Genomic DNA, 24,546 nt, shown 5'->3' with positions numbered 1-24,546 from the left:
TTATTTTTATATGTAACTTCAATTTTCTGCTACTTCAAGCTTTATCATTTTTACTTTGATTTGAGTGACTGTTGTTTTTGTATAGTTTAACAAAGAAGTATCACTAGTTTTCAGAAATTATCTGGAAGGTAACTGAAGGTCATCATTGTAAGGAACTGTGATACCCAGAGGCACAGATGGAATTTTACACTATTCACCTGGTTTTAGAGTTCCTTCCAAATCAGCTGGCCCTCCAGGAATAACTGAATGAATAAAAATTCCCAGATCAAGTTTCCCTGTCTTCTCTCCACCGACTATTTGAAAGCCTAAGAAGAAAAGGCCCAAAGCACACAAAAATGTCAGTGATCGCTGTGCAACTTAACACAGTACAAGTGCACATTTTAGAACAAACAAAAACTTAGTCATTCTAATAAATATAAAGTAAAAAAACTAAGACACCTCAAATTTAAGTCCACATGGAAACAAACAGCAAAGTTTTTTTGATTAAACTTTTTTGTATACTCTTGTTTTAAGCAATTAATTTAGACTGTCTGCCTGTTCAGGACACTCCAGCAAAGGCTACAGAAGGTAACTCTGGCAAGAGAAACACACACAAACAGGTGACATGAAATGTGCATTTCCTGAGCAGATAAAATTTGTTTTCTATCACATAAAAATTTCTGGTTTTCTCCATTGTTCCATGTTTCACCTAGATGTCTGACCCTGGTCTTAAGATCTGAGTTTTACATCTCCCTGTTTTATTTTGAGGCTTCTAATCTATTTCTGTTCATTCTACAAGGTAAACCTGGGACGAATGTTCCAGATGAGATATCAGGTCTTCTCTATTCTAGCTAAAACAGCAAAGTACCACAAATTGCATGGGGAAGAAAGAGGAGAAATAGTACATTTCTTTTAATTTTTTTTCCTTTTTGCTCAAGTTGTACATTACTGTGCAGTGTAAAGACTAAGTATTACTGTCTTGTAGGCTTTTTTGCCCCTCTCAAATTTACACTACAGTCTGATTTTGAATGACAGAACAATGTCCTTAAGGAGACCCTAGAGAACCTTCCTAAAGCACAATACTGACACCAAATTTTTCATTACTCATACGGGGAAAAATTATGTGGGTTTATGAAAAAAAAAAATCAGTGGTAGAGGAAGGAATGTAATGCAAATATCTCATCTCCCAGGCTCCTTAAACATCAAATCAGTGTTCCATCTGATATTACAGGAGTAAGAAGAACATTCCACAATTAGCTCATAATGCCTTTATTGTGTCTTTTTTTTTAAAAAAAGCATTCATTTAAAGCATTTTAAGCTGTGAGGTTCCACAGAGACAAAATTCTATACTGAGCACAGAGACAAACTTTAAAGGCCAACTTCTAGGACGACTAGTTCACAATATAAATATTATCCTACATTTACAATACGGAAAAACTGAAAACCAGACTTGCTTAACATCGCAGAAAGTGTAACTTAAATGCCTTCAAAATACAGCTACTGCCTGCACTGCTTTACTCAGTCCTACAATAAATGCTTAAATACAGACCAGAAAATTTTATTTTGTTTTTGGCCTAGAAATACATGACAACAGCAATTTTAAAGCCACTTACCTAAGCCAAACTTTTCATCCTTTTTCAAGTTCACCAAAGTGATCTCTCTCTCTGGCGTGGCAACTCTGTTCTGTGTTGTTTGAAGAGAGTCAGCTGTAAAGCCAACATTTCATGATCAGAAATTACCTCAACACTTCCCTTCAGGTTTACTTTAAAGTTCTTTTCCATTAAAAAATATGACTTCTCTGATAACTTGACAAGCTGTTTTGATCTAGTGGGTCCAGCTTTCATCTTCTAAGCCATGGCCAAAGACAGAAAAAAACCTCCATCACCCTTCTAACCCACTTCCATCTTTCGCAGTTGCAAATCTTTTATTCCTCCTAAGAAAAGCAGTTAGCACAGTCTCGTGGAGTGACAACATAACTGAGTCCTAGAATCTTCAACTTCATTAGTCTCAGTTCAGGAAAGAATTTAGATCTGTGTTTATATGCTCTGTTCATAGGTAGGGAGGATGCAAACACATTGGTAAAATTGAAACTGAGGGTCATTACATGAAGTTACTGAAAGGTTACTGAACTCAGTGAGTTCTCTTAATGGTGTCTCTTCATTAAAAACCAACCAAAATGAGAAACATCTACTAAAACCTCTCTTGCTTAAATTGACTTCCCCATTTGCAACTCCCAGAGAACTGCTGATTCTCTTCTAAAACCTGACCATCCTCACAATAGAACTCTGTGACTCCTGAGGCTTTCCATCAGGCTGAAGCAGACCCAGGCACTTCAGAGACTCAAGGAGAATAATTTGGTGAAGAAAAAACCAAAACCACAAACAAACACCAACGAAAAAACCCCACCCCACAAGCAAACAAAACAAAATACAAACAAATAAACAAAAAAAGCCCAATCTCCTGAGAAACTTCAGGAAACACCAACATACTGCAAGTCTGAACTCATGGACTTGTTTCCTAGAGAAGATATTCATATCCTGGAGTGCCTGGGATACTTTTGCCCTAAGTGGAACAGGCAATTCCAGAGCTGCAGAAACCTACTAAGCTCTACACACTGGTACAAGGAGAGAAGAAGTGATGCAGGAGGGTGCAGCAGACTGAACATCACCCAGAAAAGGAGTTTTTTCTCCCACAAAACCACATCAAGCCTAAAGAACGAAAGAACTAAAAAGATAACACAGAACCAGTAACCTCCTAAGTAAGGGAAACGAGCTTTCAAGAGCATGATCTGGTAGGTAAGAGCACCCTTCCAGTCCCAAACTACACAGACACTATTCATATTCGAAAAATATTACACACAGATGTCTACACCTCGCCCAAGAAGCAATCCAAAATAAATATCAGGGGTTGCATTTAGGAAAAGGTCCTATCCACCTAACTGGCAGAGGCACTTAAGAATACTGAAGACACAGGACTGGCAGAACAGTGAAGTATTTGCAAGTGACTGTAGATACTAAAAAGCTAGGAGCAGAGGAATTTTCCAGCTGCTGCACAATTTTGTGAAGTTTTTCCTTTCTCATACGGCTAGCTGAGAAACAGTGAAGAAGGTTTTGTAAACTAATTCTCTATCTCTGCACCTGGGGTTTGTTTTCCAGTCTTGCTTTGGTATATTGGAAAAAATATTTTGAATGGGTGTTAGAGAACCTCAGCCAATCCTTCTAAGGGGTGGTTGGTCAAAGGACCAATGACCTCCTACCACTCTTGTGGACCACGTTACATAAACTGGTTTATAATTAATTCAATTGAGCTATTCTCCTTGGACTTGTGTCGTGATTCTTGCCGTTTCTCAGTACAGCAGCAACGAGTGACAAACTGACTGAATTAATTCTATAGACAGATTACTTATCAACTTACCACTCTCTTTTAATGCTGCTGATGACAGAAGATTTTCTGAAGTATTCATGCTAACACCTGTGACATGAACGAAAATATTAGACACTCATCAAATTTTTTTAAATATAGAAGTTACCAAGAATTATTTCAGACTTTACACAGTTCACATGAGCTCATTCACAATATCAAACTACTTCTTTAAAAAATGAATAAACATAAAACTAGCTTTGTATTAGCAAATCCAAATTACTCATGTGCTCTGGTTGTAGTTAAAGGTTCAGACAGATGGTAGCTCATGCAAAGGCAATGAATTAAAGGAAGGACAGAGGTTTGGCCTTTATGACCACGCTTAACTTCAGATAAAAGCAATGGATCTTAAGCAATGAAGTCAAAGACTAAATTTTCTATCAATATTGGATGAATATTGATTCATCTGAATCTAATCTGAACCTAAAAGACCAACACAACAGGACTCTTGTAAGATTTTGTAAAGGAACAAATAAGCTGCTGCAGTAACAAGCAATTTGAACTATTTCTATTTAAAATCGTTTGCATATAGAATCACATTTTCTTTGAAATTATCACAGCCAAGCAAATATGGCCCTACTTTAAAGAGGATAAAATAATAAATGCACTAATATATGAGAGTAAATGAGGGAAGATAATTCCAGCTTCTTAGGAAAGCAATCCTGGCCTTCTCCAAACCTACGACCCCTAAAGTTTCATCGCATGTGTTTCACCACCCAAAGTCCCTCAGCATGGGCAGTGTGATCCAGCAGGACTTTCTGACATGTAGCTAAGATCCTCACCAGAACTGCTGCCCAGAAGATTATGGGTAAGCACATGACCATATTACTTGTAAAACTAAAAGCACAGGGTAAATGGCTGCCACCAGTCACTACAGAACCTGCACGCCTCATCTCACTCTCCAGCATTTATGCTCTCAGTACTGGAAACGCATCATTCCCAAGTCTGTCCTGGTTTCAAGTGCACTGGGGGCAGACGTGGGATGTCACACTGCTTTTTTTTGGTTTGTTTATACTGACCCCCATCCCCAGAAAGCTAACCATCCTCCACTTTTTCTGATGTTCTGTAATTACAGTAAAGCCAACAAGCAAGCAAAGGCTACAAATATTTCAGTCATTATAGTTTCTGTTGTTATAACAGGGAGCCTTCAAGAACCAGAAACTGGTTACACACAGATATTAAAAATTCATGTTCAATAACCCAACGTTAGTTTAAATCTATTTAGCTGCTCTGAATCTTTTTTTTTAATGTGAACTCTCTCTCTTAGTGCATAGTAAGACTACTTGTGTGCACTCCAATCCTTGCCAAGAAAGTGGAGTAAGTACATCTGGCTTACCTCACTACAAAAGTGTTTTTGTGAAACACCCAGTGTACTGCAAAAAAAATTTAACTAATTTATTATATCTGAACAAAAAAACCCCGAACAAATAAAAGAAAAAAAGCCTCCAAAGTGTGGAGTTACTACTCAGAGGCACTAGCCAACAACAGCTTATGCCAAACAGTCATTTCCAAAAAATCACTCCCTACATCCTTTCCATAGAAAACACAAAAAAAGTTCAGCATTCACAAACAGACTGAGAAGACTAGCAAATTATTAAAAGATCCATACAACCAAATGGCACTCTGAAGTGACAACCTGGAAGATGTTTTCTGCAACAGCTTTTACTTTACACCCCTGTGCACAGACTGGCGCTTACCAATGGAGGATCTTTTGGATTCACTGCAATAATGGCCTGGATTGCTTTAACATGTGATACTCTGCTCCCACTTTGAAATCAGAATATTACCATCAGTTAATAAATATATCAAAGCATTACACCCAAAGCAATTTTAGAGGTTAGTTAGTAAATACAGTAATATTATTTTTTGCATGCTGACCTACAACATAGGCTTGACCGGTATCTTCAATGGATGATGAGTCTGATTCATTTTTCTTTCTTTCAGGGCTTCTACTTAAACCTGCATGAGATTTTGAACTTCAAGGGGAGAAGGAGAGAAGGGGAACCAGACAGAGGGAAAAGGAAGTTGGGAGAGGGAAGGATCAATGTAATAAAATAATGGCATGAATAATAAATCAAAACTGATGCAAAATGTACATTGACTGTACACAAAGATACTGCAGGGTGGTCAGAGAGACTCTTACTTGCTCGGTTTTAATGCTCCTGCTGCTGATCCATTATCAAATTTTGGCATTTGCTGAAAGACCCTGCCCATTATATCTTCTATTTTTTTGGGGGAAGAGTCCAAAGTAGTAATAACGTTTTTCCTTGGTGGGTAAACAGAGATGTGACTCTGACTCAGATCGTGAAACGACTTGCTCATAACTCTGGGTCTTTCCTCCCACGGAGTCTTCTCGTTCTTGTCCCTTGTAGAGCCAGGAAGTGGCTGGAAAAGCGAGAGCTCAGAGCAGGACAGTCTCTTGAGGATCTCTGCTTGGACAGACAGGGGTCGAACAGCAAGTCTGTTCAGAGTGCTGCTGGCCAGGCTGCCAGTACTGATGGCTCGGCCCATGTTGAAGCCTTTGACAGAGTCCGCGTGAAGGTTCAGGCTCCTAAATGAAGCCCTTTCTGTGGAAATTTAAAAAAAATCAAACCAAAACCCAAACAACTGAAGTTATTCAGTAGAGCTATTGTGACCACCTTGTGTAAAGCATGCTTTTTAAACAACCAACTCACACAAAATGTATTTTCTCAAGATGCTTAGCAGTATGTAGCATCAACAGAGACATACAAACACCCACCACGGAGTTTGCTCAGGAAGCAGAGTTTGGAGTTCATGACACTACACTAAGCCAGAGTCCAAAAACACAGAATAGCAGAATATTTATCCTCTTACTAGCATGAAGACTCATATTCCCCATCAGGGTGCTGTACCTTATATACAGGCACATCATCTCTTTCTGCAAAACAAGTAATATCCTCAAGCCAAGTGACCTGGAAGACTACACTTCCTTTAATCTGCTCATAAAAGCCTTTTCCAGGGTTTGAAAAAATAGGGCTCCCCCATCTCCACACTATCAGATCCGACCAAACTTCCATTCATCCACTGCATTGCTTTCTTTTGCATGAGCCCCTCCACATTTACAGTACACCTGCAAGGCCATGAGGGCGGGGCAGCATCTCTGCCTGGTTACAGAGAACCAGTCCACTCAGGTGCACTTAAGGACGTCCCCTGCCACAAACATCCTAGCACGAAACAGAAAGTGTTGACTGGGGCTTGCCAGACTTTTTGACTCATTAGCAAGGATTCCCTTAAGCAGCGGCGAGAAAGAGGTTTTGGACTGTAATTAAATCACTGTCAGCTGAGTCGTGGGAACTGTCTGGGTGGATGTCCTTAGCTGAAAGCAAATTCATAATACATCTTAGCCTAAACCCCTCTTAATTCAGACCAAAGCTGAGCAGGGCTCCTTCCTGTTATCCTAACTGCCTCCTAAGGCTAGCACTTAAGTTCCTGTGGCTTGGCTTTCACATAGGAACTTGATAAGCTGTGGCGACTTGTTGGCTGGTTAGAGACTTTAAAGGAAATCAGGCCACCTGAACCCTTCATAAATTTCACTGATGTCCTGGAGTCAGTTCACAGGGAAGTCTCAGGAAAAGCAATCCTCAACTGCATATATATTTCTGATTTAGGCTTAACCCGTGCTTTTTTTAACCCTACACACATGTAGGAAACAAGCTGCTTTAGAAAGCTGCACTGTAACTCAAAGGGAAAACACTATTTTTTGGTACACATCACCCATGAGGTTTAATGCTAAATACTGTGGCATTTAGGAGAGAGTGTATTTGGCAAATGCAGCCTCAGTCCTGCCATTCCAAAAGATCCTCCTTCCTCCAGTACCCAGGGCAGGAATTAACTGCCACAGTAACTCAAGCTTTCTCTGTAATAGGCATACAGATTGTGAAGATGTAGTTGTGGAAGGTATGTTTTTCTGTTCTTTCATAAGGTGAATTAGTATACAACTACCACTTCCTTGTCCACACTAAACACCTCCTCTAGCCACAGCCACTAGACTAGATAAACTACAGTAGAATGATTTTGCCCAATCAGACCAGAAATCCACAAATCCCAGTCTCCTGACTCTGACAGAAGGCATCAGTGACACCTGCTCTTGCTGTGTTCCCCTCCTGGGAAAGAGTACCCTAATAAAACATGCTGAGATGTTCTCTTGACATTGTATTTACCCTCTGAGAACATCAAACAGAATTTCTATGGATTTCATATATTATCTATATAGACATCAGTTTTTTCAAACCTTCTGCCAATCCTGTAACTGAAAATTCTCATGTGCTCAAAATTCATCCTCCATAAGGTTGACTTAACCCTCATTTCATTTTTTTGTTTTTCCATATGCCCTTTCTGGAATCTAGAGTGTCCTTTTCTTTCCTGTTACATATATGTCCTTTTCTTTACTGTTTTGCTGAGTGCTCCCAACTACCAGCTTTTACTAACATATTAAGAGTTCAATTTAGATTTAGTGAAGGTATGACAACAGGCAATTTTTTAATTGTTTTTACTTTTAATAATCAGTGTGATGGAATTAACCATAATGCCTATTTGTTTGCTTCTGATTATGAGTGACTGGTGGAATCTGGGACCTCTGATTTCCAAGTGATCTGTACTGCACAGAAGCAAACTATTGTTTTCCAGACTCCCACAGCAAAACACATAGTCCATCTGTCAAGAGCAACCAAGTTTGCCAAGCCAAGAAATCCTTTCCTGTATTGCTTTTCTTTGCAATTCAGGACAAGCAAACTCTAAATCAGAGAATAGTACAAAGGCTTCAAGTCTCTTGGTCCTGTTTCTTTGCCTGAAGTTGGCTGAGCCCAACAGAACAGAAAAAAGGCTGGATAGTTGCTACATGCCTTTTCCCACTCCTATTGTTCGGTTTTTTTTTTTTAAATTAGAGATCACAATATCCACAGCAATGGGGTCAAACTCCATCCCAGCTACACTAGTGGAAGTCTGGATTAACAGCAGTTGGAATGCAGACAGATAACAGGGAACAAAGAAAGCGTGAGAAGGCAGATTGACCAAAACAGCACTTCCAGACCATGCTGAAGGCCAGCCAGCCAAGTGAGCTCTGCTCCAAATAGTGAATAAATTAGTACAGAGGGATTTTTTCAATGATTAATATCCAGTTAACATTTGCTATCTAAAAAGAATGCCTTTACATTTTCTATTATCCATGAAGGAAATGGGAATTATGAAGGAAACTGATTCTTGGTGTTGTTCCTTACCAGGTCCACCCAACATTAAGTGGAATAAAGACAGCTGTACCCACAGCTTAGAGATACAGCACCATGGAATGCTCCTTATTTACTTGCACTCCCATGAGCACACCATTCTAGCTGTAATTCCACATTATCAAACCAATCCCTTTCACATTAAGCAACAGATAAAAATCCTGCTATTGAAATATCTTCAATTTATTTATGAAAAAAAGTCAAAAGCCTTTAATTAAAGGGGGAAGTACTATTAGTGACCTATTTTTAGATTCCTTTTAGTTTAGAGGAGCTGCTGTGTGCCAGCTTTTCTGTGTTCTCCCAACTCCTTTCTCACCCCTTAAAAAAAATCTAAACAAGCTTAGCTAGTAGTCTCTTCACAGTATAAACCATCCAAATGTTGATCTACACATACACAGCACTCAGCAGAATTACTGAAGCTCCAGTTCAGTTTTTCTCCTTACAAAAAGACATCTAGATTGCTATTAAAAACTAACACAGCATCACAGTCCTTACCAATGTCCTGAGTGTCTTGGTTGCTCTGCCTGGTTCTCATCTGTAGCTGGAACTTATGCTGGGAAGAGCAGAGATGCAAAAGGTACTGGCAAGTCTTACTATTGTCAGTCTGAAAGGCATGCTTGATGCCATCTGATGTGTTCTGCAGAGTTATTTTCTTCTTCTACACAATGGAGAAAGAAGAAAGTTGAAGACAAATTATTTCTTTTAGCCTACAAAGAATTCTGTTATTTGCTTGTGCACAGTTACAGCATTCAAGCTTTCCTGAAGCAAAATGCACTGATGGGAGAGGTTTCCGTTAAAATAGGAGTCAAAAGTAATTTGAGATTTACAAAGTAGTTCTTTAAAGCTACTCCTGGGCTAGATGAGAAGGTGCATTATTATTATTTAATCCGTCTCTGTTACTGTCAGTGCTCAGTAATGACAATCAGAACTATTACATTTTGCAGGATGGGGCTTTCAAAGGCCCCTGAGGAAGTCACAAGGGATGCTGCCATTTAAGAAAAAAAATAACTAAAAGCTGATCTAATTACCAAATGTATCAGTTAATGTTCCAGGTGTTGAACTTATCTTTTTAGTGATTTTTAAACTCCAATTTATCAATTCTAGCGGAAACCATCTCACAGATGAAATAGGCTGTAGCTTTTCAATAAGGTATCAGACAGAATTAGAAGTGCTGTTTTCAATGCCTTTATAAAGGTTAGCATTTGAAGCTCAATGACTCATTAAAAACTGTCACATGATCACCAGATTACAGTTCTTACAGTTCAACCCACTTAAGTTGGCTGGTATTGTCCAGATCAAGTGTCAGCCTGTTATCTATTATCATTTAACTTAACTACTCTTGGAAATAGAACTTGAAAGCAACATAGGTGCATCTCCTAGTCATACTGAGTACTGGCATTTGCCTGTACCCAGTCCTCTAATGCAGGACTCTCAGTCTGCTGCTCCTTCACCATCCTTGTCCATGCAAGCAAAGGAAAAAAATGAAACCTTTAAAACATGAAAACTCCTATTTCAATCCCATAATACAACAGCTACACAAAACACAGTCAGATTATGCTGTAAAACAGCAGCTTAATTTGCAAAAACGACCAACACAAAACTCACAGTAACTGAAGACACAGATAGAGGTGTGTACACACAGAGGAAAAGAGACCAACTTACACTAAAGGATATTTTCTTTGTCTCTCTCCATGGGAAGCGCAGTACAGGTGTACGGGCACCATTATGAACTTCAAAAATGACAACTCCTTTGCAGCACACTCCCAGAAGGATACCTGTTTGGGATCTCTTCTCAGGCAGCACGTGATGAAGGTGAACCCCATATTCTGTGAGCCTCTGGCACAACTGTACCGACCAATGCAATGAAACTTCTATGAGTATGAAGTTAAGGCCATCACAAGTTTTTCACACCACTGTATAAAAGTTTTCATTTAATGTATGGATATAAATGTATGGATTTTTGCAAAAATAACCCTCTCTGCCTGCTGATTCAATTTACTTACAGTTTACAGCCATTATGACAGACACACATCAGCTCAGGGTTTTAAGACTTGGTAGTACTTTTGACCTGCCAAACTGCAGCAAATGAACCCAATGTTTATTAAAATCAAGCAGGGAAAGCACAAACAGAGAACATGTGTGAGTAAATCAAACTTGCACAAAGCAGTTGTTAGCAAGAAACTGTACCTAGACAGATGCACTAGCTATTAACACATTTTTTAAACACAGAATCAAATTAACACTGCGATTCTGTGATCATATTAAGGCATCATATGCAGCTGCACTCACTTTGCACTCCCAGTTATTAATCCCTGTTGTCTCTTCAGTACTGGTGTAAGGGACTGATGTAATGAATCAACCACACGAATCTAACTGCTGCCCCCACCAGATCCCCAGCCAGGCTAGGTTTTAGCTAGGATCATGTCCCCTACTTTGTTCTCTGTGATTAAGTTCCAAGAATACTTCTGTAAAATGAGCAATAGACTGAGAATGGATAAAGTCAGCTGAGTGCCTCTTCCATCACATACTCAAGGAGATGGTGGAACTACACACTGTGCCTGTGGAATTACAGTGTAATGGTTATTTGGTGTTTCAACAGCAGTCCTTCACCCTCTGAACTCATTTTGATCAAGGCACAACCTGACTATTATCCCACGAACAAACACCATAATTAGATTTCTCAATGGGTCCTTTTAGAATAATCCAAATATATCTGAGGATAATGGCTTTCCTACCATCTTACATAGAACCTGCACAAGAAATTCTCCTTGGCAGTGCTTCTGGCTTGCTTCATACCAAGTGCCACACACAGCATTAGCTGTAACAAAATTTTTTGTAATTTATGGGTTTTTTCCCCTCTACAGAAAGCACAAAAGACATGGGGAATACAGAGTGTGCTGCCTCATAAACAGAGCTTCCTTTAGAGCAAACACAAGGATCAATAGTTGCTTTTAGCTGGCTTGAGTTAAGACTACTGATTGAAAAAAAGTGAGAGAACTTCCCATTGGTTACAATTTCTTTTTGTTTGTTATGATGTGTCTTTTGGACAAAATCTTTTCAGCTTTCTTCCTTTCAGTGTTACTCAGACCCTGAGTTGTTATACTGTGCTTTCACTTGAAGTTCATGCACCCATATTCCAACAAGGGAATTCTCCAGTCACAGATGAAGGAAGCCAATTGCTGCCCACTTACCTTCAGAAATTCTAATTCTGTCTCTTTTTCAGAGGCACCCACATAAGTGCTGTGCAGTTTTGGCAGCTCCTCCTTGATGTAGGATAGATCCAGCTTCTCCATCACTCTTGCTGGGACATAATGTTCTAGTCTGAAATAGGACAAGCCGTGCACCTGCAACACGAAATATTCTTGTGATGGCTCCTCCATATACTGCCCTATGAGCACGACTGAAGCACAAACATTTGTTTTTACAAACAACTATACATTATAACTCAGAGGATCATAAGATTTGAGTAAGGGAAGGGAATCACAATTCCCATCATGACCCACAGCTTATTTCATATCAGTTCCTCCATATTCAAGCCTGACCCTACTTCCACTGAAAAAAAGGGCTTTAGCACCCAGATCTTGAACTAAATTCTGCAACTATCTGTGTTAGACTTTAGGAACACCTGCTCACAGTAAAATCTGCCAGGAGCTACCAGCTGAGCTTCCAGTCTGGAGGAGAGCTGTGGAGCACGTGTGGCAGATCACAGTCCAGTCTTTAATGAAGCAGCAAGATCACAGTTCAACAAGATCAAAGATGAAATTGATGATGTACCTCTGCCTGGTAATCTCCATACTCAGCTTGGAGAGCTAGGGATGCTAATAATAAGGCTGTTTCATCATCGCAGTGCATCCTGTCTTCTAGGATGTCCTTCCGCAGCTGCAGGTAGTACTGGTGACAGGTCAGCGTGTGCCTAGAACAGGAATATAAAACAAAACCATGAAAAAAACTCACACACCACCTCTGGTACTCCAGTATTTGATTAATACTCCATTGCTGTCCACAAATTTAGGGTTTAAGGGGCTACAAAAAATTTCATACACTCACTGTATAAGACTGACATCATCCACAAAAAACTTTATGCGAAAAAACAGAGTGAAGTTGACAGGAGGCTTGTTCTTCTTCTTTGGTTCTTCCTTCCATCCTTCTGGAGCTACTTTACTTAGCTTTATGTCAGGATCCACGAAGAAAAACTCATTGTCTGCCACAAACATGAAAGACAAGCACATGGGTAAAAGCATTAAAACCAAGTATTTGCTCCAGATGGAGGATAATGACCAGATTTATAACTCTGAAATTGGGCACTGAACAGCCAAGTTTTCCATTGACTAACAGTGACTTAATAAGAACAATATTTCTTCAAGGGAATACTGAATAAGGACAGAAGAAATAATTTAGTAGTTATTCTTACCTCTTAAAGTAGCCAATCCAAAGAAGTGGTGCTCCACCAAGCCAATATGGGCAACGACCATATCAAAGACATCTTTACATATTGTTTTGGTGTCACAGGTCAGCTCCAGCTTCTGCCCACTCAGAAGCATCACATTTACTTTTCGCCTGGTGTCATCATTCTTGCCTTTCTTAGTCTGCATTTTGTGAAATGAAATCTGTCAACATTCACGCTTGTGATAAAAACACATTTGTTGGTTTAACATACTTTCCCTGCCACAGATGGCTGAACAGCCCCTTTCTTACCAAGATAGACTTTGGTAGATCCAAGGAGATGAATGGCTCAATCGTCATTTTCACAAACTCTGGGCCAAAGAAATTCTGCAAATCACAAAAGAGTATGAGTGAACACTGTGTTGCTGGAACAACAGGCTGAGGCACAGTTAACTCCTGCCCTGAAAATGCAAAAGAGGGATCAAAGGCTAAAATTTTACCATTGCGTACTATACGCAAAACATCTTCACAAAAACCTCTTAAGGGCTGGGGGGAGGAAGAGAGAGGAGAACTAACCTGGTTAGGTAAAGCCTACATAAACTAACTCATCTTAATGTGACGGACTGGAGACAGATACAGGAATTACTACCCTGTATTAGGGCAGCGAGTCCCTGAGTCTTATTTCAAGTTTTCCCGTCCTTACTTAAAAAAAAATATCCAGTTCATGGAAAGTAGCAGCAGAGGGCATCAAGCCATCGTCTATTCTACACATCAGACACTGTTTACTTATATACCTTTGTCTCCTCCTTTGTGTGTAATTCTATATTTCATCCACATACCAAGACAGCTGGGAAAGCACCAGGGATTTGCACAGGGATTCCGGTGAACTTAGGGGCCAAATGAATCCTCTCTTTACCTTCCAAACTTGTTCATTTAATAAATAACCTCTGATGCTGGTGGGGCACATCCACACTCCACTAAGAGAAATGCAAATGAAGTGGCTGAAAACACCACAGGATAGAGGAGAAAACCTACGCCTTACCTTTGTTAGGATGCTATATTGTTTAATTGATGCAATTGTCAAGCCTTGCTGTCTGTTTTAGCATCTCTTGATGCCACTTTAGGCTCTGTAGCCACTAATGCCACTAAATCTCAGAAGTTTTACCCTGTGAAAATAGGCCAACACCACACACTTGGTATTTAATCTGCTGATGACTGTTTATTACAGGACCAAGTTTACGAATCTCACAGGAGAGTTTCAGTCCAGACACTGCTCTGTTTCAATGTAAACAAGTTCACCTGAGCTCAAGGCATTACCCTCAGTTTTCTTTGTGTCATGGCTGTTTCCAGGGCTATTTCCCTCAGTGGGTCTCTGGTGATGTCAAGCACTGAGGATCTAATTGCATCCCCTGGGTAGAGGTTAGGCCGGGACTGCCTCAGAGCCATCCTAGCTTGCAGTTGCACCATTTCTTCTTCCTGACGCTTCAGCATCACTTCTTGACTTATTAGCTTGCCTTCAAATGGTGCTTCATGCTGCCTGTAGGATAGTCAGAGGGGATGGCAGATTAGCAGGTATGCCTAAGACATTCTGCTGCTGTAAGCACATCCCTAAGTGGAAACACAGAGCACAAGCACCAGTCATCAAATACTGCATTAAACACATTTATTCAGCAGCCAGGAGGTTACCTCTGTGCAGCAACCCGTCACTGTAGAGTAGAAAACAAGCAAACACACCAGGTTTCTGCAGCTGCCTGTAGAACTGCCTCATTTATTCATATGAAAAGAAAGGCTCAGCTGCAGTCTAAAAAAATACTCAACACTACAAACCCAGTGAATCAGTGCAAAATTAGTAGATGCACAAGAAGAAAAGTATTAATGCTTTGCAAATATCTTAATCTCTGTGTTCAAGCAGGGACTACGAAAAAGGCACGCTCAAAAACATGTCATTAGAGAAAAAACTGAAATAATGGTGCATTTTCTCTAAGTAAATATTGCTCCAACACTTTCTGTTTGCATGGGCCTGATGTTTATTCCCTGATTTCTCCTGAGAAGTAGTACAGCTTGAAATATTTACATAAAAATGCCTATGTAATAACATCCTATATACTAAATTATTCTAAATATCATACACTATTGCGTAATAATAATGTTTCCATTATTAATGGAAAAAATAATGTTTCCACAATCTTATTTGCTGAAAATGGTTCCTTTTTTTTAAATTCCCAAGAATGGCATGGCTGATATGCAATCATCACAATAACTAAATTAAATCTAAATTTATAATCTGAAGGAAAAAATAAGGAAAAACAAACAAAAAAATGCTTAAGTATTTCAAAAAACCACAGCAACGTATCTACAGTTTCTTTTCTCAGCAAGTATTGATCTCAAACATCCTATCAGTTTTATTTTCTATGGAAGGAAAGAAATTCATGTCTTGCTTGGGTGAACAAAAGCCATTTTTTGTTTGAAAAATAAAAATATGGTTAGGAAATGTGAAGAATTGAGAAATCCAAGAAAAGTAAAACCAACTTCCACTCCCCTTCCCTCTGTCCTATGATTACAAATGAACACCTTCAAACCCCAAACTAAACATAAACCAATCAAGCCTTCTGTAGAAATTCAAAAACAAGAAAAAGCAACGAATATAATTATACAGAGGCAACTTTTAAACAAAAATGAACAGGGGAAACTAAGGTAGCTTTCAAGCACAAAAAACAATTTTTGGCAATTCTAAACTGAATGTTTAGCACACCACCTAAACTGAGTAAAAACATGAAAAGGCAAAGAAAATGTTTAGAAGCCTGTGTATCATTGCAGTCATGTTTAAAAGTATGGATAAATATAGAGTAACCCTGCACTGACAGTGACACACGGCCCTTTGTAGTAAGGTAATATACAGGCTTTTTAAAAATACATTAAGTTTATAAACCTACTTCCTAGGAGAACCTAAAGATATGTTTGATGAGTGACAAATCTGTTAATAAACTAAGAGAAAAATGCACCTGTCCAAGACAGTACAGTTGTCTATGCTAAATTGGTGGATGTGATTTCAAATTTTATTTTCATCTTTTTACGAAGCTACTAATGAATACCAATGTTATGAACAGTGCATCACAGTCTCCTAATACTTAAGTGTCACTGGATCCAAATCCAGCACTAAAATAAGAGTTACATACAATGCTGAAGTTCCTCAAATGGAATTTCAGGGCAGACACAGAGTAGTTACAGAACGAAGGTATTAATATAAGTCCATTATCCTTTCCCCTGTGCAGGGCTTTCATAGCATTTTTTCCCTTCTCCCTCCTCTGCTTCTATCTACAATAGACTGAATAATGTGCACCTAAAATGACAAAGAAATGAGAAAAGGCCTCAGACTTGTCAACACATGTGCATGTGCTTAGCTTTTCACCATGAGGAAACTTGTTAGGATTAACATATATGGGAATATTGACAAAGCCCTAAGTTAAATACACCCACAAGTGCCCTTCAGATCAAGGTCTAAGGATGGGCTCTGAAATAAAACAAAACCAAACACTTTCTGAACATAAATATCTATGAATTATCAAAGACATATGAAAAAGACATGTTGCAACTGGCTCTATTGAAAAACTTGCTGCTGTGAAAACACCAAGTGCAAAAAAATATCTTGCCTTTTAAAAAACATACAGCACAGAAGCAATGAGAAGTTCTTTGTCATTAGGCTTGTTTTATCATCTCTGTTGATGCATATTAATTTCTCTGAAAACTGGAGTGGGTGTGGGATGTCCGTGGAGGAAGCTCAAAAACCTAAGGGTTTAAAAAATTTCCTAACTTAGTACATAAGCACTATCACCAAGCATAAATCTGCATGTTTCAGCGTCCTGGGTCAGTTAAATTAACTCTGGCATGGTCAGACTGCCAGTTTTTTATGGGGAGCAACACGATTCAGTCTTTAGGTTCCAAGACAAGGAATGCATCTCTCCTACAGAAAAGGAAATACTGTTGACCTATACGGGAGAGCTCATTCGTGAAGCTCTGAATATGCAAGTGTTGTTATAAAAACAAAAAAAAAATTAAAAAATAAAATCTAAATTACATTCCTAACAGATAGCATCACGGAAGTGTGTTTTGTGTGGTGCTTCATCAGACAAGTACTTGGCTGCTACTCTGTATTTTCATCAGTGTCTGACTGCAAACCAGAATCTCACAACTGCTTATTAACCTGCAGATGGTAGGGGAGCAGGAACCTGGAAAGCTGACGCTTCTGAAAAAAGGGAAGTGAATTCTCTCTTCACCTGGGGTACTTACCAAGAAATTAGCAGGTATTGGATCAGAGAAGGAAGTTGGAAGAAGGGAAGCAGGTAGGCATTCTCTAATGATAAGTGCAGTGGGAAGGTCAGGAGTAGACTGAGAAAGATGGATGCCTTTTGGTAAAGTAGGAAGGATATGCAAATGAAATCTACTGGAAGGAAAAGACAACAGAAGGAAGAGATCCATGTCAGCTGCTGCTCCTAGAGAGAAAAAGGAAGAAATAGTAAAGGAAGAAAAAGAAAACAAAAGAAAAAAAGGAAAAAAATAAGGAATACAAGAAGCAGAGAGGAAACAAGATACAAGCCATTGCCACAAGGAATGCATTCCAAGAAGCTTAAAGGATAACAACAGTCACAGACCACAAGAAGGGTAATACTGAATGTCTATGGCTTCTGCTAATTTAAGATCAGGTCAGCCCACCCAAACAGCACAAGCTGCACCTTCTGATAACTCTGAACAGCTTTGTTGCTTCTTTTAAAAGAAACCTCCCTCAAATCCAGATTCTCCTAGTAGATTTACAACTCAGTTTTATAAGGATAATTCATGTATAATTAAACAGACTGGCTCTAAAAATATGTTACAGGAGCAGTAAAATGAATATGTATTGAAGTACAGGTGGTATCTCTTGAACACAAGAGAGACACTGAAACATGCTCCCAAGCGCTGATGGAATTTAAGTAATGGATTAAGTTGCATATACTTCCCCAGATCCTGGAATCAATCAAATGGCCAGCCAAAGCATGTAAACTCTGAGATCCTGCTCCTTGGAACTACTTGTTATCACTTGTTTTACTTTGAGACCTGAGGTTTCTGAAGCTATAAAAGCCATGGTTTGTTGGTACATGGATGTTTTACAGCAACATGCAATGTCCTGGATGAAAATACTAAGTTACTTTCTTAGAAATCCCCCACTTAACTAACTACCATCTGGGATGGAATTCCTTTTACACTTGTTAGCATTGGAATGTTTTAGGAGCTGCTATAGTAAGACAGAGAGAGCACGTTGTTTTCTATTCAGCTCATATTACTAACAGAGGTATAATCAAAGTATGACTACAGGACTGAGTTCTGCTTGTGGCTGCTGTTCTGTTTCTCAGAAGCTCTGCAAAAAAAGCTAGTGAAACTATGTGGCAGCCTTATTTTTTCATCTTGGATATACGTACTGCCTGGTAGTTAGATTAATAAAAAAAGCCAAACTTGTTTACCTTAGGAAAATGGGTGAGCAATTATGAAAAACAGTAAATAATTATCTGTGGTACCCTACTACGACATTTTTGTGCAAGTACAGAGTGGTATCTTTTAGCAAAACCACAGAGAGGGGGTCAAGGATACAGGAGATTAAAAGAAGTACTAAGCCTTAAGATAAGGCTGTATACTTACATACATGTGAAATTCATTCCATTGCTAAGCACAACAGGTAAGTCTGTGCTGTGCTTGCAAAACATATTCTCCTTCTAGATTTCACACATATACAAATTATGTCCATTAAAGGTACCAGTCTTAACAGAGTAATATAAAATAATGTGAAACAAACCATGAGAAACTATGTACTGCTTTACCTCAGCATTTTCACTTGCATAATAGGCCCGATTCATTTACAACAATGACTCATTTACAATGTGACTCATTTACATACCACATACTACTTTCTGTTTCTGAAATACTTTGTAAATAGAAACAAAAGTTCTCTATCAGCATCCGCAAATTGCTGCCGGTTTATTTGGAAGCACAGCAACAGCGCTGAATGGGCAATTTCCTGGGTTCAAGGCAAAGCAGAATGAAGGTTGACTTAGCAGTTTTCAACACAATGAAAAAAAAAAAGGCAAATAAGTTAAGAAAGCTATATATTGATTCTGTACAAACATTGGCAATAATCTGCTTTGCCATTTTAGTGTGCTGCTAAAACAGCATGAAACGCAAAGTAAAAATTTACAGTTCTTGAACAGGGTTACATGGATTATAAACCAGTAACCCTCCCCTTTAGAAGTCTGCTATAAACACACATATTAGCCAAAATCCTCTTCCTATGTGAAGATGGGCTGGATTCCCATGACTGCTTGGACACCACTAACACATGCAGCATTACACAGATAGATATCATATTCCTGACAAAAAAAGCCCCATGTGGACTCAGTCGAGCTGCACCTAACTACTTCTTCCCTGCAAGAAATGCCAATGTATAGGTTTCTAGATGACTCTGCATTTGTCAGGCAAAGTGCAGGTAGTAAGGAAACCAATTCATCAAACCAGGTAACCAAAAGCTGTATGACTTCCAAGGATCTCTTCTCTTGCTCACCTGCACTGAGATACAGTTCATTTGAGACCCTGCTTTACCCAGATCCATTTTTGGCACACAATATAGTGCAAGGAGAAGACACTCACTTATTTTCATCTCCATGTTCAAAGAATGGCTCTAAGCCCCATTAACTGCATATCACCCTTTGCATTAAGTGAATGTGGAGGACACATTCACCAGCAGTGTCACATCACCCAGCACAGTCCCAATCTCCACAGACCTCCAAGTTTCTTTAATAGGACAGAGGAGGATTGCCCTCCAACTTACGCTGAAAATATATCAATATCCTAGAATATCGAGCACAGCAGCAATATTTCTCCTGCTCTATGGCATACAAAGCAAAAAGATGCCAAGAGAAGGCTTTGTTGTTATGAAGTGGTGAGGGAATAGGGGAGAAAGAGATCTGCCTTTATTTTTCCGCCTCGTTACAAAAATTATCTGCATTTTGATAAAATATCCCAAGGTGATTAGGTATCTGGCAGAGACCAGAAGAAAATTTTAAATCCAGAAGGTCAATGCCAATAAAATTTTTCAAAATTTTAGAGTGGAACCGTTCTCAAAATGTAACAGGTATGGCAAGATACGCTTCTGCCATAGAAAGATGCTGTATGAAAGTGATGTTCAAAGAAGAACCTACTTTTTAAAGCTGTATTGATGAATGGCATTTGAATAAATGGAACTCAAACAGGTACAATACTAGAATACACTGCACAGCAAAGTAATTTTCAAAAAGCATAAACTGTTACTGAATTGGCCTGCTTAATAAGTGATGAGGTATTAAAAAAAAATTAATCCAAACACAAAAACATGAACTAAGAGTTTGCCAAAATAACCAAACCAAATATATGGCTTTTGACTTATTTCAAGGAAATAAGCATGCTTCCATTTCCTTATTAAAAGAAAAAAACCCACAAATAAATCTGTATTAATATCAGCAATTTGAAATATTTATTTTAGAAAAGTACAATTAAAAAATAATTAAATACTTCCAAGCAGAACATAGCCCTTGACCTTCTGACAGTTACAACAACTTGATAGAGTTCAACCCAGTCTCCATTAAACATGGGAATTGAATTTGGACTCCCAACTTACCTCTGCATCACAGTGTATCATGAGACTGTTGATTCAGAATGCAATAATATAAGATAACTATAATTTTCATTCAAGTATTACTTGCCTTTTTATAACCTTAATCAGAGGCTGGGATGGGAGTGAAAATCTTCACCTGCAGATTTAGAATACATTCTTTGATGAAGAAAAAGCACTCCAAGACACACTGTTTTCAAAGGGTTTACCTTGTTCTCTGAGAATTAGCTTGACTTGATGTGGAGATATCATCAGCACCTGATAACACACCACCGGCATCATCTCTCTTGAAACCTTCATTTCTTCTCACTAGCAAACCAAAAGACAAATTAATACCTGACTGGGCAACAAAGCCCACAGAGTAATCCCATCTAAAACTCGAGGATTTATCAGTCATATGAGATTACTCAGAAGGAATCGAATTCATGTGTTCTGCACAATGGCATTACAGTATCAAACAAATTAATGTTATGAAGCTGATTTCAGTTTTCAGAGCTATCTCAAAGGTTTACCCCAACAAAAATAGCTGATAGTCCTTTGAAGAAGAATACTAAGGAAGGCCTAAAAGAAATCACAATAAAAACCCACACAATTGCACAGACACCTTCCCAAGGCAACACATTTCTTGTCAGCCATGAGTTGAGACAAACACATGGCAGAGACATCGTACAAAACCACTCCAGACCAGAAAGAGAGCAGCTAGTTAAGTATGCAGTACACAAGAAAGGAGTTAAGAAAGCAGTATCTGAAGTTCTAATCATTATCCCTGGAATCTGACTCCTCATTATAATTTATAATTGGGTTTTTTTCCTTTTGGCAATATATTAACCTGTGATTCTCTTTGTAAAATTACAGTTTTTGCTGGGAGATCTTCCTGTAGTAGCACCTGAGATGCTACACTTCACGCTTGATTTTGCAAACCATTACACTTCCCCCTCTTCCTGTACCCTCAGCAAAGAGAGCTGACAGTAAAGCTCTTGCAGAACACATTACAGCCACACTGATTTAGAAACAGTTCTTTCTGACAGCCATTTCATTGAGCCCAGATATACTACTACTAGAAGGCAGAAGGCAGCTCTATCTTGCCTGTACAAACTTAGGAGTTGTTGACTTTGGACTGGAACACTTAAACAGTCTGTTCCAAATTGCAAGCAAGCAAAGAGAAATTACAGGAGCCTCAATACTTGTTACTGCTCCTCAGGCTTCTGGATCAGTAAGCACAAGGACAGACAATGACAAAGAAGGTTGAGAGAGCAGCAAGTACATGGAGGCTGGGCCAGAATACTGTGCATGCAGAATACACATGGTGCAGGTATACTCCAGCTTCCTAACTATTATTTTCTTCCCTAATTTTCACCAAACGATTTGTCTCCATTTTTTACAATGATTCGGCAGAAGAATAATCTTTGTACCATCCTTTGTACCATCTCCTGCTTTTCCAAGCCGTTGATTTAATAGAAATTACTTAAATTTATCATACAAACAGCTGGTATTATGCAGTACTTCTGCATTACACTGAAATCCCTGGCATATAAATTATAAGCCACTTAACCCTCATAGTAAAACCCATCGACACAATTATACCATGGAGGTCCCATATAAAGCTTTTGTAATACACTGTTACTGTGCACTAACAACAACTCCATCATTTTTTTGCGGCATGTTATTTAAAAAAACCCCACTTCTAGTAAAAAGTTAACTATTTCCAGCTTTTCCTACCAAGTTCCCTCCCAGAGTGCTAAATGTCAAACTCTTCTCTGAACAAACTGCCAACTATGCTGATCTGTAGACAATGTTGTCATTTCATCATCTTATAACCTTGTATCAGGGCAATTATGAAGACTCCCACTGAAGACTTTTGGGATCTGGTTTTTATCTTGAACTTTTTTCTTTAGGTTTTTTGTTTCTGTGGGTTTTTGTTAGTTTGGTTGGTTGGTTTTAAAACATAGGTCTTACCTTGCCTGAAATCTGGTTCTGAAGAAATAACAGATGGACTTTCACTCGAAGTACTATAAACGTCGCTGTGATAAGACTTGTACCTTCTCAAAGGCTCTGAAAGTTGAAATCAAGGTATCAGAAGAGGAAAGCAACAGTCACAATGTAAAAATCAAAACCAAACATTTGAAATTTTTTGAAATATTTTCAAACCATTCTAAAATGCCTGTCTGTGGCTATGGAGTCTAAAAGCAAACACCCAGGGGATGCTGTGCAGTCCCATTCTGTTCCCATGGCCTGAGTGTTCTGTGGTCAGCCTGGACCCTCTTGGCTCTCCCAACACAGCCACCTCCTCTGAACTTCTCTCAACATCAATTCCAAGTTAAAACTAGTATTTAAAAAACCCCAATGAGACACAAGACAAGAACAGATCCCTCCTGCAAACAAAACAGGTGCAAACATTTGGTGTGCACCTCTTGCATGTAAAAAAGCAATCACCAGAACGTGGTTCCTGGTTCCTTTACAACACAAAAAGAAAAATATCCACAGAGACGAAGCAAGCACTGGAAAATTGTAATTCAGCTCATCTCTGACATCCACAAAATATGATTAATGATCAATTAGTAAGCCCCTAGAGGATATTTAATTAACCAGAACAGTTAAATTGATGTGATGAGAAATCAATGCAGCAGTCTCAGTTCCGACTCTCAGGGGATTATGTAAATAACATACTGGAGCAAAAGACTCCACAGAAGCGGGTATGTACTTGACATTTGCAACCATCTCCCAGAACTTTCCTAAGCACAAGCCAACAACCACCCACAGAATGTGCACAGAAGCAGAACACACACAAAAAAAGTCTCTACATCTTGGGAATACCAATGCTTCACTGTCAAAGTGAGAGAAAAAATCTCAGGTGTCCTTATTTGCAGAAGGCTGTTTCTGGTCTGACTATAGTTAATGTTTTTGAAAACAAAAGCAGCGATACGGAAAAAACACATGCAATTGCTGCAAAAACAAGTGCCAGTCACTAGAGCAAGGAATAGGCAATGCAAGAATACAAAATGGGGAACACATGAGCAGATACGTCCAGAGGCTGAAAAAAGGAGTTTCAACTTCCTGAAAACACAATGGCTAGTGAAAAACTCTGAGGGAACATTAAACCTGCTGCATAACTTCTATTAGGTCAGAGGACAGGTTAGTCAACAACACTTCTCATTTAGACTTCCTACAGAAGTAGGAAAAATTCCAAATAGGAAAAAAGCACAAAAAGAGGTAAGATAATGCAGTAGTCCATGAACTAAAGACTAGTTCATGTTCACTTTGGACTATCTGTTCCCAAAACCTTCCTCTTTAAAAGCCAGTATTTTTCCCATTTCTACCCAGCTCACTTGGGCTGTGCAGGGAACTTTTAAAAAAACTGGGAAAGGTAAGCAAAGCTGCAAATCAACTCATGAAACCACCAGGGCTCACCAGCCCATCCCAGCTGCACAGTTTAGCAGGATAAAACCCAATTAATCCAAAGAACATTTCACACTACTCTCAGAAAGGAGCAGTGTGGACCTACAGCAAGATGAAAAGAATCCACTGGGGCTGTGTGGGAGCAGTGAGGTTGTTTCAATCTTTCACAATGGCTACTTTCAACGTTGTGGATTTTACAACAAACGAATCTGCCCCCAGTCTAGCAATTACTTGCCTACCATGGGAAATAAAAACCAAATTCAGTGGGTAGCTTTTGGAGATGTCTTTTTAAAATGCTCCCAGCCCTTAAGTGAGGCATCAATCCAAACATGACACTGGAGCTACAGTACTGAAATGTTTAACTAAAACCAGACCTCTTGTTTCCCAGTAGTTTTATTAGCTGTAGGTTTTTCAAGTCTGCTGAACTGACTTTGAAGCAAGATGATGGAGAGG

The 24,546-nt window shown here is 39.0% G+C and overlaps 1 protein-coding gene across 6 annotated transcripts in view; it reads right to left on the bottom strand.

The window, feature by feature from the left end:
- The window catches only part of PTPN13 (protein tyrosine phosphatase non-receptor type 13), a 113,447-nt gene that overhangs the window by 25,222 nt on the left and 63,679 nt on the right, over window positions 1-24,546 (bottom strand). For all 6 annotated transcript variants that reach the window (XM_032108513.1, XM_032108512.1, XM_032108508.1 and 3 more), the window contains 15 exons: window positions 22,654-22,749; window positions 20,907-21,006; window positions 14,343-14,562; window positions 13,338-13,412; window positions 13,054-13,228; window positions 12,690-12,843; window positions 12,417-12,555; window positions 11,834-11,986; window positions 10,305-10,487; window positions 9,138-9,300; window positions 5,543-5,966; window positions 5,278-5,375; window positions 3,394-3,450; window positions 1,593-1,685; window positions 198-305 (listed from right to left, as the gene is read on the bottom strand). In XM_032108513.1, coding sequence (XP_031964404.1) covers window positions 198-305; window positions 1,593-1,685; window positions 3,394-3,450; window positions 5,278-5,375; window positions 5,543-5,966; window positions 9,138-9,300; window positions 10,305-10,487; window positions 11,834-11,986; window positions 12,417-12,555; window positions 12,690-12,843; window positions 13,054-13,228; window positions 13,338-13,412; window positions 14,343-14,562; window positions 20,907-21,006; window positions 22,654-22,749 — 2,238 coding nt within the window. The remainder of the gene's footprint in view (window positions 1-197; window positions 306-1,592; window positions 1,686-3,393; window positions 3,451-5,277; window positions 5,376-5,542; window positions 5,967-9,137; window positions 9,301-10,304; window positions 10,488-11,833; window positions 11,987-12,416; window positions 12,556-12,689; window positions 12,844-13,053; window positions 13,229-13,337; window positions 13,413-14,342; window positions 14,563-20,906; window positions 21,007-22,653; window positions 22,750-24,546) is intronic.

This window comes from Corvus moneduloides, chromosome 5, assembly GCF_009650955.1.
Source record: "Corvus moneduloides isolate bCorMon1 chromosome 5, bCorMon1.pri, whole genome shotgun sequence".
NCBI classification, from domain to species: Eukaryota; Metazoa; Chordata; class Aves; order Passeriformes; family Corvidae; genus Corvus; species Corvus moneduloides.
This window is presented reverse-complemented; position numbering and strand designations above follow the sequence as displayed.